Genomic DNA, 19,044 nt, shown 5'->3' with positions numbered 1-19,044 from the left:
TGACTGGGTGTATCAAAAAACTTACTTAAAAATGGTTTTCAGTGCAAAAGAGGCAGACATGCATTAAGTTCAAGAAAATAGATGAGTGACTGCTTTTATATGTTGATTGTATGAAAGAAGCTTATGTCTTCTTTACAGCATTAAGAAAGGCATATATAAGGATTTTATGAAAAGGACTAATAGACAGATGAACTGAGTAGGTGCGCAGCTAACACAAAATATTCTCACAATGTTACTGGAATGTTTTTTTTCAATGTTAAAACATTCCCCCGACATGACTGCAACATTGTGAGAATGTTTTGTTAGCTTGGTGGTGACTGACCATATCCCAAGTGAAGTTAGCCAGCCAGTAGAGGAGGGGCCTGACACCGCTGACAAACTGCAGGTGTTTGGCTTTGCTGACCCTCTCCTCAATGAGGAAGAGCACAAAGCTTGCAGGCACGAAGGACATAGCGAATATCACGCAGATGGACACCAGAACGTCCACTGAGGTAGTCATCCTGTACGGAAGGGAGAATCTTACATGTACGCTCATTTCTGAAGAGTATAACTAACTCATATAAAAAGAGAGACAATTGGCAATATGCCATATCTGCAGGAAGGGGTGCAGGGAGTAATAATAATAATAATAATAATAATAATAGCTTTATTTATATAGCACATTTCAAGCAGTACAGCTTCACAGAGACAGTTAAAAGAGAGAATGACCATACATTGCCATTTCTGTGAGCTGCTCCTTGGTGAGGTTGAGTGGGTGGTTTTGGGCAGTTATCCCATGTCTGCTTCTCTCTGGCCCTGCCGGTAGGCTGGCACGAAGGAGCCCGTTGTTCATCACATTGATAAAAGACGTGACGGCATGCCAGCCTTTATTGTTAAACCACACCTGACAGGACAGAAACTGCTTAATGACCACCCAACACAGCACATCACTGTCTCTACACGGCCAGGGTTATTCCCCGACAGTGATTATTACTCCTCTGTCACTCACCTTGACATTCTGTTTGCTGTGCTGCCTGCCAAGAATCTCAGGTAACCTGTGCAGGAGTTTGTCCAGTGAGCTGTTCTGTGTGGGCGAGAGAGTGAGTCAGTCGGGTGGAGTACAGGACATGCGAGATTAAATCAGCAGACCAGGGTACAAAGGAAAAGTGAGGGAGAGGCATGATTGACGGGAGGAGAAAGTTTTCAGGCATTAACCCTCTAAGGTATAAGATCACAAATAAGTGATCAGAATGCTGTTAACTGAACATTCTAATGCTGATGTAACAATCACTATTGGTAATTGAAAGCAATGGAGTTCTAGAATATTGACTTAGAATTTTGAATATATATATATATATATATATATTTAAAAACCTACTCTTCAAAGTGTTAAGACAGAATATGTTGTAGCACATGTCTTCAAGGCCTACCTGTGCCACACTGAACCTGGTCCTTATTGCTAGGACAGATTCCTGCAACTGATGGAGTTCTGGCACCTGCTGGGCACTGCTGCCACCTAGAGAGAACCCACCATATCTACAAGAGGAACACGGCCACATATTATAACCCTGTGATATAGAGATTGACGAGTTATGTGGAATAATTACAGAAATGTCATTGGGTAGTGCTATCCAATGACTCACCTCATTTCGTTTACCCACTTCTTAGTCTTCAGGCTAAGATATGTGCAGAGAGAAAAGCAGAATAGCCAGGTACAGATGAAAAAACAACAAAATGTCAGTCACAGGAAACAAGTTCAGTTACTAGCTCCAATCAAATAACTTGAGCAGAAGTAAAATCCTTATTACCCATACCTCTTACTCAGGATCTGGGGATAGGTCTTGACCAAATAATCAGAAACATTGCGGCCGGTCAGGTTCTGCAGGATGTCCCCAGTAAGTCTCTTAATCTGTGGAACATAGTGAAGTAGAAAGGGTTCAGTTGTGATAAAGCGAACAGTTTGTCAAACATGAGGAGCAGCAAGAATGCCTGTCAAATGGAGAGCAAGCCATTAGAATTCAATGGTAGAAATAAAATAATCATAGAGCACAGTACACAAGTTTCATCAACGACTTCAGTGACTTCTAAGGCTGCATAATGGGTTCACAGAGGCGTTTGCATAAATGAAAATGCTGTATCCTGAACACAGTATGCTCAAAAAGCACACCAGAAAGTGGGCTGAAATAGTTTTAATCTGCAGAGGCTCAGGGATTTCTGACTGCGTGGTGGTGTGATGTGTGATGGTGTGTGATGGTGGTGTGATGGTGTGTGGTGGTGTGTGATGGTGTGTGGCGGCATGATGGTGGTGTGATGATGTGTGATGGTGTGTGGTGGTATATGGTGTGTGGTGGTGTTGATGGTGTGTGATGGTGTGTGGTGGTATGATGGTGGTGTGATGATGTGTGATGGTGTGTGATGGTGTGTGGTGGTATGATGGTGGTATAATGATGTGTGATGGTGTGTGATGGTGTGTGATGGTGGTGTGATGGTGTGTGGTGGTATGATGGTGGTGTGATAGTGGTGTGATGGTGTGATGGTGTGTGGGTGGTATGTGGTGGTATGAGTGTGGTGTGATGATGTGTGATGGTGTGTGATGGTGGGTGATGGGGTGATGGTGTGTGTGTGGTGATGTGGTGGTATGGTGGTGATGATGGGTGTGGTGTGTGGTATGTGGTGGTGTGTGATGGTGTGTGGTGGTATGATGGTGGTGTTATGGTGTGTGATGGGTGTGATGGTGTGTGATGGTGGTATGGTGGTGGATGGTGGTGTGATGGTGGTGTGATGGTGTGTGATGGTGGTGTGATGGTGGTGTGATGGTGGTGTGATGGTGGTGTGATGGTATGATGGTGGTGTGATGATGTGTGATGGGTTGATGGTCGTGAGCGGATCTGACTGAGTGGTGGTGCGATGCTTGCATGGGCAGTGTGACGGTGCAGCTCTCTGCCTGACGTCGTGGAGCTGCTCCACTGGGCAGTCAGGTGCGGCTTGGACGGCTCCAGTCCCTGGCTGGCGCTGCCACGTGCGGGAGCGTGCGGCCTGTGGAACATGGCTTCCCCCTCCGCGCACTGGGGCTCCCTGCTGTTACATGGCAGACTGTGAGACACTGCCTGAGAGAAGCCCAGCACTGCCCCCACACCGCAGGGTTAATACTCCCACTACCACCACGCAGACAATCCCCCCTTCAAGTTCACAACTGGAAATAAGTCATAAAACATGGGCAGAGACAGCTCCAAACATACTGCCATGGCTCTGCTAACACTACCACATCACCTCAGCTGTAGTGCACATTGACAGTGGAAAGAAAGCAGTACTGAAAAGGGGTAACAAATGTCAGTCAGTGAAACAAAGGGCAGGCAGAACAGAGTGACCGAGGTGTACAGTGAGCGAGACGGTGCGTCTTACCCACTGATTTCCATACACTTAGTCCCAAACCCGGGCGGGTCCAACAGAGCATCAAGTAAATTTTGGATTTCTGGGTCACCGGGGGCATCATTGCTGGAGGAAACCATGTCAGAAAGAGAAGTTAGAGGGGACTCCGAATATTATGCGAGTGATATGTACGATGGAGGAGAGGCCATTACCTGATGAAGGTATACTGTTCTCCATACATCCAAGGCTGGAGCACCAGGGCAGGATACTTCCCGAAAGGTGGGACAATCAGACTGAACAACAGGGCGATCAACACAAACACAGCTGGCAGGACAATCTGGAGGACCCAAGCACACAACACTCACCTTAAGCACCTTCACCTTTTTTGGCTTCATTTGGACCCTCAATTTTACATCACATGCTGTCACAATCCCTTACAGAAATAGAAAATACTGCAATATATTATAACTACGTGAACTGTTTTGAGAATACAGTGATGTATATATTACACAGCAGTGTATTTTTACCCCATATGTTGTGAAGTGTTGAAATACCTTGATAAGATCCTTTATTTAAATACATTTTCTTACATGTTTTTTTTTCCTGTAAGAGACATATGTCATCTGTACAATTATTTTCCCTGTTTATTTGCAGTGCCTTACCTGAGCAAAGAACCCCCGTCGGCTGCGGAGGGCGTAGAGCCACCTCTTAATGAAGAGCGCCCGGAGCTGCTGCAGGGTCAGGCCCCACCCTGTACGGGGAACTCCGCCCCGCCCGTCCCCACTCAGAAGATCCGTCTCTAGGGGCTCTGTGGGTGACAGACACGAGGCTAGCAGTGTGAGAGCTCTAGTCACTGGCAGCGTATCATCGCCTAGCAACCACTGCAGTTCACTTCAATACAGCAGGAGATTCAGAGTGATGCTAAATAATAGCAGTTGTGTCTGAGTGATGTTAAATGCTGGGTCAAGTTGGAATCATTATAATAATTACTTTAAAAATTCAGAAACTCGGTGGAGTGAAGTGCTGCCATTTAAAATAAATAAGAATCACATTTGACTGAGAGACACAGTCTGTCAGGGGGGGCGCGGGAATGGACCCAAATGCAGAGTGCAGGGAAAAACGCAAAACTCCAAAAGTGGGAAGAACAAAGACTTTACTTGAATAAACAGGGAACAAAGGGAACAGAAAACCTCGCAGGGCGGCTATGACAATCACCAAGAAAAAGCTTCAAAAAACGCGGGAAAACAAAAAAATACAAAAGTCCCAAAAACGTAGAGAACAGAGCAGGCAAGGAACAGGCAACAGGCAACGAGCAGGCAAGGAACAGGCAACAGGCAACGGGCAACGGGCAGGCAAGGAACAGGCAACAGGCAACGGGCAGGCATAAGGCAAGAAGCAAGCAAGGATCCAGCACCTGAGTCAGGGAGAAGGGAGACTTAAATAGACACAAAGCAGACGAGACACAGGAGGGCACAATGAACAATCAGGCCACAGAGAGGGAAGGGAACACGAGACAATAAGCAACCAATAATAGGATAATTGAAAACAATAAAACAATTAAACAAGACACAAAGCAGAGGTGCCGCCATCTGGCGGCCCAACCAGGAATAACAGGGGGAAGACACAGAACCCTGACACAGTCAAAATTGATCCTTTTTACATTTTAGACAGACAGCATGCTGGTCTTGTCATGTTACTCTCCCCTCTGCCCGCAGCCTTTAGAAGGTGAAGACAGGCATGATATAGGCAACTAGATCGCAGGCAGCTTTAAGCATGGACGTCTTTCTGACTGCCATTTCCTCATGTTAAAAGTACCTTGCATTCGCAGCCGTTTCCTTCCTGGCAGCAGTAAAAAAACAGAGAGAGTAGAAACGAAGACGGAGGTCAAAAGCGAACAGGAGTTAGAACTATCTTTACAAACAGATGTGAGTCTGAATGATAGAGGCAAAGCAAGGGGAGGGACAGCAGAGAGGAGGTGCAACGTGAGGCCACCTGTCTCCGGCTCCTCGGCTGGGTCCCTCTGCTGACCCACAGGCACGGGAGGATTACTGCGCGTTTCCTCAGGGTCGGCGTCCACCCCTGTCTCCTCAGCCACTTTCAGAAAAATCTAAAATTGCAATAATTTAAGTTTGATAAATCTATTTGTGGCGAGGTGATCAAATGTGAGTTTTTGCAAACATGATGATGTGAGTTTTTTAATGGTCAAAATCATCTCAAATGATGGTGTGTATCCAGTGCAGCAACTACATTAACCTGCTTAAGGTAAGCTCTTGTAGATCTGCTGTAATACCGTGTAATACCATGAGTTACACAAGGTTGCGTGGACACCAAAAATATCCCAGCGCACTGTGTAGGTCAATCTTAAGTCATGGCCGAATATAGTTCCCCATGCACCTCACCTCAGGTCACGAGTGCATGCAATTCTTGTATCTCGCAGTCAGAACATGCAAGTTCATTAGGCACAAATGCAATTTAAAACGGAATAGAATTTTAACCTCTGAATGTGAAATATGTTTCCACAGACAAAAAAAGTAAATATTGTAGTTGATGAATAGACTTAATTACCTTCTTAACTTGAAAAGTTAATTTTAATTTCATTTAATATCATTATAAATACAATAATAATACATAGCTATTTGTTTTTCTGTTATATTAAAATTTGTTTCATTTGATGTAGAGGCAATGTATATATTTTGCAATATAATATTTGATGATAGTCAAATCGTATAATAGAATGAAATACATTACAACTACACTAAAAGGTTGGCTATAAAAGTGAACCACTATTCATAGGTGTTTCCATAAAATCTGCACAGTAAGTCTTGGATGCATCTCATCCATAAAAACTATTCAGAAAGAATGGATGCGCCTACAATTTCAATCCTCTAACAGCTGCAGGCAGTAGCCAATGCCCTGAACCATAAAACGGAATTTTGAACTCATCAAGCTGTTGTCCTCCAGCTGTAGTTAAATTGTGGTTTTGTTAAGAAGAATCCTTGCTCCAGCCAGTAAGTACTTGCAGTTGCAGTTGGGGTTATCATTGGTCAGCTAAGGCCAGCTGAAGTGTGTATCATGCAGAAAGTCTTTGTTTGACTCCATTTTGTTTAACCATCTCCTCACCTCCTCCAGAGTTGTGTCTGAGAGGCCGTAGCTGGTGACGCCAAACTCCCCCAACCGCTTATCCAGCATGGCCAGAAAGCAGGCCAGCCTGCCGTCCTCGGCAGCTGAGTGTGGGAAGTTGATCACCGCCTCCCTGCCCACATCCTCCACCAGCTGCGCTTCAGGTATGTGACGCCGTGCCAGTGCCAACAGCGCAGCCACATCTAGAGCATGAGGGGAAACCAAAGGGGGAGGGGTATGAATGAGGTCAGTGCAAAGCCAACTGCTAACAATGTATAACGACACAAAGTTTCCAGTTGTCACAAAGGGAGAGACTCACCTGAGCCACTGTCCTCACTACCAAGCCCTGTGTCATCACTCTTGGATGAGTCACTGTCCTGAAAGTGGTGAACAGGTCACATTTTACATAGGGCATGAAAACTGAGCAGTTCATGGATTTATTTAGATGGGAAAATTTGATTCAATCCTTGCAATTAGACCAGGACAATCAGATCCAAACAAGGAATAGCGACAAGAATAGTGGGTATGCACATAACGTCGCAGTAGGTGGAAGTCACTGCGGTTACACCCACTGAGTGGCAGAAAGACTACTGAGTGATAGCGTTAGCGTTCAGCTTGAATGCCGTGAAAACACAAAAAACACATCTAAAATGGGAAAGAGCTGTTGTGCGATTGACTGTACAATTTCTTGTTGAATGTCCATGGACCACTGGTACTTTGGTAAGTTGTAAGGATCACTGTCGAGTCCAACTGCCTTTAATTTAAGCAGATAATCGTTTGTTTTACTTCCGGTTTTGCAGTTTCCTATACTAAAGGCAGCCATGTGGCAGCATGTTTTGCCACTCAGTCCCGACTGAGGGGGCGTATTCCGTTGGGAAAGTGACGTCAATGCATACCCTCTATATTTACTTGGAATTTTGAAAATATCTCTGGAAATATTTTTTTGTGGTCTGTGATGTGATTGAAAATGTAAAATTACCTACCTGAACACACTGAAATGTAATGGTAATACAGCATAAACTATATAACAAACACTAAATGGGATTTGGCTCACCTTTGTGGTAGCAGGGAGTGAGACCCTGCCAGCACTGGCACTGTGGGATGGCCCATTCACCACATCTCTCTTTACCGCAGTCAGGTAATAACCAGTGCCCAGGCGAGCCTTCAGGAAGAGTGGAGAGCCGCAGCAGCACAGTTTGCCCTGGGAGATGATGGCAATCCGGTCACCAAGGAGATCTGCCTCATCCATATAGTGAGTGGACAGGATGATGGTGCGATCTAAGAACGAGGTATGCAAAAGAGAAACAAAATCAGGAGATTCAACAGATATCCAGAAACTACAGCCAAAGTCCACATGAAGTACTGTTCACTCATGTAGTGATACAGAGTACCTTGCTCTGCTACAGAATGTGATAACACTGGCTACAGAATTAAGAATTTGGGAGTATTGTGGACTGCCACCCTGAAGGACGAGGAAGGCCCGGACCTTTGCGATATTTGAGCAGCAGGTCCCAGATGCCTCGACGGGAGTAGGGGTCCACGCCAGCAGTGGGCTCATCCAGGACCACCACCTTGGAGCCTCCCACAAAGGCAATAGCAACAGACAGCTTCCTCTGCATGCCCCCTGTGAGAGGTGAGAAGAGAAGAGAAGAGAACAGAACAGAAGAGGGAAAGCAAATTTAGTGTGTGTGAGTTTATATGTGCATGTGTGTATATGTTTGCATGTGGGTGTCTGTGTGTGTGCACGTGTGTCTATGCATGTGCTAAGTCAACACAAAGCCCAGCTGCTACAATACTATCAGTTCTAGCAGCAACAGCCTAGCAGCAGATGGTGCCCTCAATAGCCAGTAGGTGATAAGTACCAGAGAGGTTCCTGGTCTGCTCACACCGCTTGTGCAGCAGTCCCACGTCCGTCAGAAGCTTGTCCATCTCATTCTTCACTTCACTGTTAGACAGGCCCTTCAGACGGCCATAGAACCACACATGCTCCTCCACTGTCAGGCTGGGTGCAAGTGGCAAATATAAACAACACAGAGCTCAAGTTACTAGCAATGACTGATGAAGGGTACGGGTTTTGAACATCTCAACACCAGACCTGGGTCAAATAATTCTTTGAAATAATTTAAATGAAACCAGTGAACTTTCTGACATTTTTTGAAATCGCAACAACTTCAGGTATAGAAACAATTAAAAAATTAAATTAAAATTTCCCAAATATACAGAAAAACTGATATTTTCTTTCCAGACACAAAATATCATACAGTACAGGGTGCCATACATCCAAGGAGCCATTATGGTATCCATGCCAATTCAAGGGTGGTGGGTTCTTACATGTCAAAGAGAACATTATGTTGGGGACACACGCCCAGGGTCTTGCGTATGGTGTCCATGTTAGTGCGAATGTCCATACCCTTGACATATATTGTACCAGCAGTGGGTGGAAACAGACCAGTCAGAATGGACCTACCATTGGGAAAAAATGCTCAATATTATTTACACAGAGGTACAGATATTGTAGCGCACACAGATATTGTGAGTATCAGAAAAGGGAAGGGACTGTGAAGGTCTCTGAATCCATGTAATGCAATGGCAATGATGAGATTATACTCTATGGGCTGATTTAACTTCTCTGTTCATTAAACACAGTCCTCACATGGTGGTAGTCTTTCCAGCACCGTTGTGCCCCAGGAAGGAGGTGATCTGGCCGTCGTAGAACTTTAGGCTGAGGTGGTTCACAGCCAGCTTGGCACCTTTTTTGTAAATTTTGACCAGGTCCCGGATGGCTACTCCCACTGGGAGGTGAGTGGGCTCTTCTTCCAGACACACTGTGACAGACAGAGACAGAGACTCCTAAATACAGGGATTCAATTCTCTGATAAGAGGACTCAAGCAACAGATCTGTCCAAAAACCCAGGAACAAAGCCAGGCTCACCCTCTGAATCTTGGGGTGCAGGGGGGATTGGGAGCCCCAGTTCTAGGGGTACTCCACCCCAGTAATTCAATTGGAAGATGAAATACCAGGGTCTGGGAATCCCAAACTCTCCTGAGACAAACAAAAAAAAGGTTGTGAAGTGTATGCCACTCCTCACAGAAGCAACAAACGTCTGCCTGGGTTTTACCAACCTGGGAACACGGCTTCAATGTACCATGTGGCCACTCCATATATGACAGCATCAACAAACAAGAGCATGATGGAGGTTCTGAAGTTGTAGGAGTCTCCCTCCATGGGGCTGGAAACTAGGTTGAACCACTGGATGCCCACTCCCTGCTCCTCGTACAGGGAAAAATACTCGCAACCGAAACCAAAGGCTACGGGGGACAGCAGACTCTGACAGAAGAGAAACATAGGTTTAAGAAAGTAGCAGGTTTTCAGCAGTCCCAACAGATCATATGCCAAAATAAGAATGCCAGGCGAGCTTCCAGATAGTTCAAGAGTCTCAGCTTACACCCACATTCATTGTGCTTTCAAGTGCTTTCACTACCATTACCTAATAAGACACATGTCAGTTCAGTAAAGGAGGAGGAAAGGGCCCAAGACTCACAGCAAAAACCTTGAGCTCCACAGTGAGGCGGTCCCTCCAGGCCACACAGAGCACATAGGGCAGGTAGAGAGAGAAATATATTAGGCCCCCGCAGGCTGCTGCCAGGTTGGCTCGGGAGAAGAAGGTGCTTATTAGGAAGCACTGCATGATGGTGGCCGTGGCAAAGGCGGCCAGGAAGAAGAAGACCACCGCAGGATTACTGTAGGGTAGGATGTCTCCCCACTGAACAAAACAAAGAAAAGGGTGAGAGAGCCTCGTGCAAATCCCTCGACAAAACCATACCAAGAAATCTCTCCATTTACACACACTTAAAAGCTGCCCCCATTAGCATAACATTGATAATGAGGCCATGAAAAACCTTTTAGGTAACATCACTGTACACATTTTCTGAAATCTGTGGTGAATAACCTTTTAAATAATTCATACAAGATACCGAGAGACACAAGCCAGGGCTAGAAGCAGATGGGACAATGGGACAGTAACACCATCATATGACTCATTACATCACAGATGGTGAAGCCACTCCTCTGAGGACAAAAAGTGCCAAACTCATACTGACTGGATGCTTACCTTGAGCAAGGAAATGAGGAGACCTGCACTGATCAGGAAGGGGACGAAGCTGCTGATGAACCAGCTGACCCACAGTGTAGTGGTGCCGAGCCCCATAATCCTCATGGTCTCCTTCAGCCGCGCCTCCTTCTCGTAGACCACACCCTTGATGATCATGGCCACCGAGTAGATCCAGGCCAGAGTCATGAAGAGCGGTAGGGAGCGGTTCAGTACACGCAAGAAGCTGGAGACCAGGACAGAAAGCATGGAAGATTGATCAAAAAAGTATAAGAAAAACAGAAATTAGGTCATAAAGAGAAACGTATAAAACCAGCAGGGTGAAAAAATGAACAAATGCTGCTAGTAAGAGTTCTAGAAATACAACATCATGAAAAAAAAAGTTTACTCAAAACCTACACTGTATGGATATTTGCTTTTTTGGGTGCTAATCCACAAAAAGGATAAATGGCTGAGTTGCGCAAACTACAAAATGATCTTCAAAAAACTATGACCTATTATTCAATTGTACTGCCTAAGAAGGAGAGCATAATCAACAAACATCTGCAGTTAGGCTCTACGATTGTATAACATTTCAAATTAATTTCTGTTGAAGATCATTTCAGGGTACCTCCAACTTTCATCAGGAAAAACACTCACACGTCATCCACATAGCAGGGGTAAGGCATCTGCTGCAGGTAGATGCCAACGTGTTGCTGCTTGCCACTCAGAACACGAGCCAGACCCCGCTCCACCAGGTCCTGCACGTACACAAAGCCTCCCCAAATATAGCGCATGTCGTTGAATGGATCCGCTGCTGGTCCTGGATCCCAGAATCTGACCAATCAAATACTTCAAATTAAACACCGCTAACATGATAAGAGGCTACTTTCTCTCACTACTGGGTGATAACCACAGAGGAGAAGCTCATATCTGGGCATTGAATGAATGAATTTATTTATTTATTTTACTTGGATTTCTCTTGGATGTAGTAAATTTACTTTTGCAATCCACAGTGGCATCACTTCCTTGAGAATGAGTATGCATACCTGTCTTTGATCTTATTAGTGCGGGTAACATCATCAATGTCCATTCTGATTTTGTAAGACACATGGGGGGGCAGGGTGGGAGATGAAGGATCTGGCAGGAGGAAGACCACGCCTGCCCAAAACTGTCTTTCTTCCAGCAGCTCCAGGGCCCGTTCAATCATCTCGCCCTCTGAGGCAGCACCCTCCAGCTTGTTCAGGGAGAAGCACTGTGAGCAGAAAGGGGGAAAGAGAGCATTGGGCTAGGATAACCCCGCATGGAAGCATCACTAAAATGACATCAGTGACATCGAAACTGAGTCCAAAAAGATAAGACAGACAACTGAGATCTATGAGGTTGTGCAATTGGCGAGCAGAACTCAAGAGGTAGAGGGCACCTGGGTAACTTGAGAGAGGGTGTTTATGGTGCTGTTCACTTCCTGGAACACGTCCAGCCAGGTGTACTGCACCCTGTCTCTCTGCGGGGCATATGGTGAAGGTGTGGACAGGAAGTGGGCAATGCGGGAGGCTGTCCAGGAAGTTTTCTCCAAGCGGAGGTTTACAAGGACCGCCACTTCAGGCCGTCTCAGCAGATCCTGTGAGCCAGGTCCCAGCGCATGAAAGACAGGGCGCAACATCAATTATATATATTATATAATAAAATCAAAAAGCCTTGTCATACATTTATGAGAATGCATACAATACTGTCCAAAAATCATTAGTAAACAATTGGACTGATCGCATCTTGATTCAAAAGTGATGCTGCTACCCATTCTACCTGCAGCAGCTGAATTTCAGCACTGCTCTCCATGAAGGTCTTGATTCGGGGGCCCACTTCCTCCCATGCCCCCTGCAGGTCTTCTAGAATCTTCAAGTCCTGGAAGGTTCTGTTCACCTGAAAGATAAAACCAAGCCAGCTGCATGTGAATAAATAAGCATTTAACAACAACACCACAATATTACTGGTCAATAAATACAGGCTTAACTAGTCATGATTCAGATCTATGAATGTGAAAAAGGGAGAAAAGCTAAAAGCAAGACTGGGTTGTTCAAGTAAGAAATGGGACAGAGGAAAGGAGGAAGGAAGAGAGAGAGAGAGACAAAGAGAGAGAGAGAGAGGTTCCATGTGTGGCAAACCAAACCTCCTTCATGATGTTGCGTGTCACTGGAGTGTCTGGGGCATACAGTAGTTTGCCGATGAACAGTGGTTTGATCCCATGCCACACGACGCGGGACAGTGGGTTTGACTCCAGGCTCTGAATGAGGTTTTTGCAGTATGGAGCTGAGGGAAAATAAAGCGGCCATAAGGACAATGCAAAAGACTTTCTTGTCAGTTCCTCTCACAACTTGAACAAAATGCACTTAAAAACTCAGAACAAATGAAAACATAAAACACAATCAAAAATATTGCATCAAAGTATCAAATGAAAATAATCCTCACTTCAATTATTACATCATATCTACTGTATATTGTACTGCAAAAACATTGACTACTACTTTGGAATAAGGAAATGGTAATGTCACAGTGTCTTTGGCCTGTGAGGTAAGGATAAATGGGAAGATCATGGTCGCTCACTTGTGGTGTTGTCATTTTCCATGTTCACCTTCTCTGTGCCATTCTTGCCTAGGAAGGACTTGATGTCATTGTCCTCGTACCAGTTGAGCGAGGGGATCCACTCCACACCCCCCTCTGGGTGTCCACACACGATTCGCGAGAAGGCTCTGAAGCTTTCACGGGACACTGCTGTTCTGTTCTCTGGTGAGAGCATTCGCAGCTCTCTGTTCAACTCAGAGAAGCTGGACAGAGACGACAACTGAAGGGGAGAGGGCACAAGCAGATGCTTGAATAGAATATTCTTTTGACGGTGCTTGCAATCCCCCACCATTGTCAAGTCAACAGTAACTCAGTTAAAAATAGTTTGATTATTCAGAATATTCCTTTTTGGATCCCGTTACACAGGACGTCTCTTGTGCAAAATGTAGGCTTCCCCATCCTTGAATCTGTCACATGTCTCTTATGGCAGTGACACATGATACAATGGGGAAATACTACAGTAGGAAATGTGAACCAGTCAGAAACACACTGCTATGCACATGAAAGCTCAGATGGCCAGTGAGTAGGTCAAACATAAGGAAGCACCCATACAGGAGCACATTCATCCCCATCACCTCTTGCACTCTGAATATGACACTGCTTTCTGAGCTGAGGGACTGGCCTAGACAAAGGTGACGCAAGCATTCCCACTAAATTATGAACGGAATCCTGCATACTTACATTGTCCATGATGAGTGCCACTTCCTGTGTCACAGATCCCACTGCCTTACTGAGGGTCTGTAGCCTGGCAGCGTTGGACAATAGCCTTTCCCTCTGAGGACAGGAGAGAGGCGACTGTGAGGATACACTGCCAGGGACACACTGCCAGTGGTTACAATGCCCTTACTGTGTTGTTCATCCACAACCTCATTTTATTTGCCACTAAGTGGCATAGATCACTCAAGTCAATAGACTGAGACAGTTTGAGGATCCCTCTTTTGAATGTACATTCTGGGACAAACAAAATAAATTTGTTCCATTGACACAAAAAAGCTTTTTGTTTTCCTTCCAGACTGAAAGCTATCAGAGCTTGGCTTATGTGCTGCCAAGCTTTGCTCCAACAGAGCAGAGCTTGTTGAACAAGTTGAGGCTTTTGCCCCAGTCAGTAAAGAACTGACTGTTCAGCACTTTGTAAAGAGAATAAAATGGCACTAAAACAGACTAGAGGACTATCTACTTTCGAGGAAAGTTTTGTCTGGCAAATGCACAGAAATGATCCAATAGTTATTGAAGAAAGAATGATAAAACAAAATAAAATCTGAACTTTACTATTCCTTGTGTGCCCATGTTTGTTGATGTTGCCAAGTTACTGTCTACAATAGAAGCATGTGCATGTTTCTTAGCTGTTCAACAAGAGAAAGTTGTGAGCTATCACCAAGACACTTGAAAGCTCAAGTAGGAGAGGGCACATGAAATTTATAGAATATAAGACCAAGACACTGACAGTGGGAACCTACATTATGTAGACCATAGGAACTGAACACTGATTGCGGAGGTGTACAACCACAAGAACAGGGCACCGACTATGGGATCCTCCAGTGTGATGACTGTAGGATCAGCATACAGACCATGGAAGCACAAGAAAAAGGCACTGACCGTGAAGATCTTGCTGTAGTCCAGCTGGGAGAGGAAGAGCTGCTCCGCAGCCTGTAGGGTGTCAGTGGGCAGGGCGCATAAGTGGCTCTGCAGCTCCAACAGGGACTCGCCCCGGCCTACTGCCAGATACTGGCCGAGCAGGGTGGCATTGCACACTATGTCCTTAAGTTGCAGCCCAGCCCCGGCTAAGGACACCTACAGACACAAAGCTGTCTTTACTGTCCCTTAGGCCTCTCCTGATGGTACTGAAAAGGGTGTTTCACAGAGACGGGACCTTACCACCTGAAGGTTGAGTTGTGCCCTCATCAGCTGGTCCACAGCTGAGGATGGCAGGCTGCCATTGGCCAGAAGGAAGCTAGAGAAGGTCTCGTTAGCTCGCAGGTACTCTCCAACAGATAGATCTGCCATGGAAATAACAACAAAACAAAAACCTTTTTTACGAAACCCAACAGATTGCCACAGCTATCTATGCCTGCCTTTTCCCTGTTAACAACCATTGTAAGAGAGGATCTGGGGCTTTTGCGACCCTGCTCAGGATAAGCGGGTATAGATAATGGATGAATGGATGTATCTGGGGCTTTGCAGGAACAGGACACAGGACTATTAGCTACCTGCAAATGTGCAGCAGAGATCTATCCAGAACTAAGCATTCTGGTCTATTTAGTAATACATATTTTCAATGCTGATTGATATGTCCATGAATACTTTGTCTCATGCAACAAGTGTACCACACTGACAACTGAAACTAACAGCAGATCAGACTTTGATTCAGGCAGAAACCAGCACCAATCTTAAAGCCTAGCAACAATCTGCCCTCTAACATGGCAGCACCTTTAAGAGGCTTAGAGAACTTCACACAGTCTGGAAGCAAACACTGAGGAATAATCCCCAACAGAAGCAAGTTTTGTCAGAAAAACAGCCACCATTCCTTCTTCAGCTGCAACATTTAGCATTTGTTCTTTTGTCTATTACAACAATTTCTTCTTCTTTTTCCCCCATTAATTTGAAGACACACACTGAATTAATCTTTTTGAGAGCTACAACAGCATCTAACTCGATTCAATACTGTAGGTGCTTACTTGGCCAGGCACCTGGGCTCTCTCCAAGGTTCTGAGCTGCCAGCAGGACATCTTGGAATCCTGAGAGAACGGACTGGTTGCCACTGTACGAGAGAACGGCTCTGGCATCCACAAAGAGACGAGAAAGGCTGCAGGGAGAAATGGAGACATTCATTTTTTTGGTGCTAGTGCAGTTTACCATAATTGAAAGGAATGTGAAAGGCACTAAGTAGGTTTCATTGTTCCCACTGCCTGCTCTTCCATTGTCTTACGTACTAGAGCATACTCACATGGAGTTATCAAAGTTTCCCACCTGCCCTGGGGTCTCCCCAGGGGTGGGCTGGTGGAAGCAGGGGTTATTGACATTGCATATGATTCCCTGAACCCAGGGCAGCGTGCCAGCAGAGGGAAGGGCCTTATTGGGGAAATGACCTGAAACATACCACATTGTCACAAGGGAAGAAGGCAATCGACTAATTCCAAAGTTAAAAAATAATTATGGTAAGGAGTAACTGTGCGTGGCACCCTATATTACCTTATCTTAATTAATCACCTTACTTAGTCTGCTTGGCATTTATACCAAGTGGGGGAAGGAAGAGGTAAGCCATTTCCTCAGCCAAAAGAGCTTTCAACTGTCTGAGCACAACACAAATGCAGGAGGCACTCACATTGATTCTGCTTGTATGGAGGGTGAGATTGGCGCACACAGATGAGGATGACAAACAGGAACAGAGGCCACAGCAGCTCAATAATCAGCTGGATCTGCAGTGGGAGAATACCAAAACATTGTACTGAGGCACACACTAACTACAAATGTCTGAGGAACTAATTTAGCCATCTAGGACTATAGAGGGGTAAGTACTTGCACCATAAGTACTCCTCTTTTATGTTCTTTTTAGCTTTTTTCATGATTTTATGAACTTTGGATCTTTGGATTTCCTCACAATGAATATACCTCCTCATGGATCTCATGTATGTGCAATCTATTGTGATGCAGATCAATCTAGTAGGTCGTTCTTTGTAACATAACATAATTTTTTTATTGCTCACCTTGTTCCTCCTGCGATATGTGATGTTCTTCCAGAGCAGGAGAAAGAGCTGTGTCCAAAGGCCCATGATCTGCTGCAGGGAGCTACCAGGCCATAGTTCAGCAATGTGCCTGCAAGAAGAACTGAAAGGAGTCAAGGCAGAGACTGGATTCTGCATCTAATTCTACCTCTGTCCCTCATGTTCAGTAAAATCTATATATAATCAAGGATGTTGACTTCAAGACAAGATGGCAATTCAAAACAATTCAACAAAAACAACAAAGAGGAAGCTGTTAATTACACTGACATTTGAAGAAACAACTTATTAAATTCAAAAATAAAAAGATTAGGGATGGTGGTTTAGGATCCCAATTTTAGTGACACAAATGTACAACTGCTGTCTGCATAAAATAATTATTTAGCATTAATTGTTAAGAATGTGCTATTACCAAAGCATGGTCGGCAGAAGATATTCAGACCCCACAGGAGAGTGCTGTTCTTCTCGGGACTACCCAGAGTAGTCTGATCCTACAATCCTGGTTATCCTAATTGGTTTACAGGACTTTCAGATGTGAACATCAGCCTTTGCTTAGCTATGGTCCCACATGCTGACAGAGGATTGGGCAGTCATATTTTATTTTGTGAGGTATTACAAAGGCATATCATATCTTGTGTAAAAGGCTTCAGTTGGCATACAGATCCTCAATTGTATTAAAACCACTAATGTTACAACTTACAGATATATATTTTTTATATTCAGATGAACTGAAGTCATGACTGAGGACTGAATTGCACGGTGTAACAACTAACAACCATCAGTATTTTTTAAGCTGCTTGCAGAGTAGCAGTCTATCTTGTTTGGTATTATACGTATATGACAGGAAGGGGTTAAGATTTCAAGAAACTGCTTAAAAATAGAGGAAGCGCCACAACCAAAGTGTACTTGTATTCAAAGACTGTGAAAAGCACCAGGGTTTCAAGGCAGTTTTTGTCAAAGAAAGTGAAATTCTAACACTGAGATAAGGCAATTTGCATTTACCTGCAACCTTTCCCACCATTATACTCACAGGGAACACATTCATGTCTTTCAATCAAGTCAGCGTAGTTTACTCATGAAACTGATTGTGTAATTATGTCTCAGTCTTACAGACATCTAACGTGAGTATGCAAACCTGTGGACAAACTGAATCATTGCACAATGCGTAATTAGTGCGGATACGTATTTTGCTGCAATTTAGCTACATAATTCAAAATCTATTTTTGTTTCTTTAATCGCGAAAGACTGTGAGCAAGTAAATGGTTCGTATGTTTTGTCATTCCACCCACAACTGCCACACAACAAGAATTTTAGCTTATATCTCTGAAGTCAAAATGTAGCCTTTATACGTTCAAAGCTACAGCACATATACGAAATGATAATTTAAAGGTCTCATATAGAAAACATGATGTAAGCTATCTCATTACGCCACAAGGCAGGTGAATAGTGCGAAATGCATCAAATGAATACAGGCCAAGTAAGACTACTACAGGGTGAAAGCTTTTGGCAAGCCACAATTCTAGCGACAATGTCGCCTAAACTTCGTATAGAATCGAATAAAACAACACAGAAGTGGTTTCCGATATTTAATAATGATACCTAAGTCACTTCCTCTACCAGACAAGGATGATGCGAAAAGTGGTTATTATAAAATATTCAACAGTACAAGAAATGCCATCAATTCAAAAAAGACAACAGTCTCTCACATACTTTTCCTATTCAAGTTACAAATGTTCATTCACCTTTAGGGTCCGCGGGAATGTATACTATCTTCGTGACAGATAGTTTCCTAGTAGACGTAGTCCTGTCCCTTACCGGAATTAAGGGCTCGAAGCTGTGCTTCCATTCTGTTTCAGCTGGTAATATCTACCATGTCGCAGCTCCATTTACAAACGCTGATTGGGCGGTTGAGAATGAGGGACGGTTCTCAGATAAAGGGTTTCAATTCTGATTGGCTAGTCCACGGCTTTTGAGTGTTCTATTTTGAAATATATACAAAGCTGAGGATCCCTAAGTGACTCGGAATTCCAGGAGGCTACACGCAGATGCCGGCATAATCTATGAGACCTGCCTTCGAATGTAGGTAGTCAGTTTTATCTTAATTTAGCGATTAATCTCAGTGAATGTGAAGGATGACATGCGACGGATGT

General features: G+C 44.4%; 1 protein-coding gene across 1 annotated transcript in view; it reads right to left on the bottom strand.

Moving 5' to 3' along the window:
* The window catches only part of abca7 (ATP-binding cassette, sub-family A (ABC1), member 7), a 25,135-nt gene extending 6,091 nt beyond the window's left edge, over positions 1 to 19,044 (bottom strand). The window contains exons 1-37 of the mRNA XM_064334049.1: positions 18,637 to 19,044; positions 16,880 to 16,988; positions 16,498 to 16,591; positions 16,120 to 16,261; positions 15,851 to 15,978; positions 15,051 to 15,172; positions 14,772 to 14,966; positions 13,857 to 13,949; positions 13,158 to 13,395; positions 12,724 to 12,863; positions 12,360 to 12,476; positions 11,980 to 12,177; positions 11,606 to 11,811; positions 11,217 to 11,393; positions 10,581 to 10,803; positions 10,011 to 10,232; positions 9,592 to 9,796; positions 9,401 to 9,511; positions 9,122 to 9,293; positions 8,800 to 8,931; positions 8,331 to 8,470; positions 7,955 to 8,092; positions 7,523 to 7,746; positions 6,788 to 6,845; positions 6,469 to 6,671; positions 5,341 to 5,455; positions 5,164 to 5,187; positions 4,011 to 4,156; positions 3,561 to 3,685; positions 3,382 to 3,474; positions 2,895 to 3,057; positions 1,794 to 1,888; positions 1,623 to 1,655; positions 1,410 to 1,515; positions 989 to 1,063; positions 714 to 883; positions 323 to 500 (exon numbers count right to left, since the gene is read on the bottom strand). Coding sequence (XP_064190119.1) covers positions 323 to 500; positions 714 to 883; positions 989 to 1,063; positions 1,410 to 1,515; positions 1,623 to 1,655; positions 1,794 to 1,888; positions 2,895 to 3,057; positions 3,382 to 3,474; positions 3,561 to 3,685; positions 4,011 to 4,156; positions 5,164 to 5,187; positions 5,341 to 5,455; positions 6,469 to 6,671; positions 6,788 to 6,845; positions 7,523 to 7,746; positions 7,955 to 8,092; positions 8,331 to 8,470; positions 8,800 to 8,931; positions 9,122 to 9,293; positions 9,401 to 9,511; positions 9,592 to 9,796; positions 10,011 to 10,232; positions 10,581 to 10,803; positions 11,217 to 11,393; positions 11,606 to 11,811; positions 11,980 to 12,177; positions 12,360 to 12,476; positions 12,724 to 12,863; positions 13,158 to 13,395; positions 13,857 to 13,949; positions 14,772 to 14,966; positions 15,051 to 15,172; positions 15,851 to 15,978; positions 16,120 to 16,261; positions 16,498 to 16,591; positions 16,880 to 16,945 — 5,067 coding nt within the window. The 5' untranslated portion in view covers positions 16,946 to 16,988; positions 18,637 to 19,044. The remainder of the gene's footprint in view (positions 1 to 322; positions 501 to 713; positions 884 to 988; positions 1,064 to 1,409; positions 1,516 to 1,622; positions 1,656 to 1,793; positions 1,889 to 2,894; positions 3,058 to 3,381; positions 3,475 to 3,560; positions 3,686 to 4,010; positions 4,157 to 5,163; positions 5,188 to 5,340; positions 5,456 to 6,468; positions 6,672 to 6,787; positions 6,846 to 7,522; positions 7,747 to 7,954; positions 8,093 to 8,330; positions 8,471 to 8,799; positions 8,932 to 9,121; positions 9,294 to 9,400; positions 9,512 to 9,591; positions 9,797 to 10,010; positions 10,233 to 10,580; positions 10,804 to 11,216; positions 11,394 to 11,605; positions 11,812 to 11,979; positions 12,178 to 12,359; positions 12,477 to 12,723; positions 12,864 to 13,157; positions 13,396 to 13,856; positions 13,950 to 14,771; positions 14,967 to 15,050; positions 15,173 to 15,850; positions 15,979 to 16,119; positions 16,262 to 16,497; positions 16,592 to 16,879; positions 16,989 to 18,636) is intronic.

The sequence above is a fragment of the Anguilla rostrata genome, chromosome 4 (assembly GCF_018555375.3).
Source record: "Anguilla rostrata isolate EN2019 chromosome 4, ASM1855537v3, whole genome shotgun sequence".
Lineage (NCBI taxonomy): Eukaryota > Metazoa > Chordata > Actinopteri > Anguilliformes > Anguillidae > Anguilla > Anguilla rostrata.
Note: the sequence above shows the minus strand (reverse complement) of the source record. Positions and strands in the feature narration are given on the sequence as shown.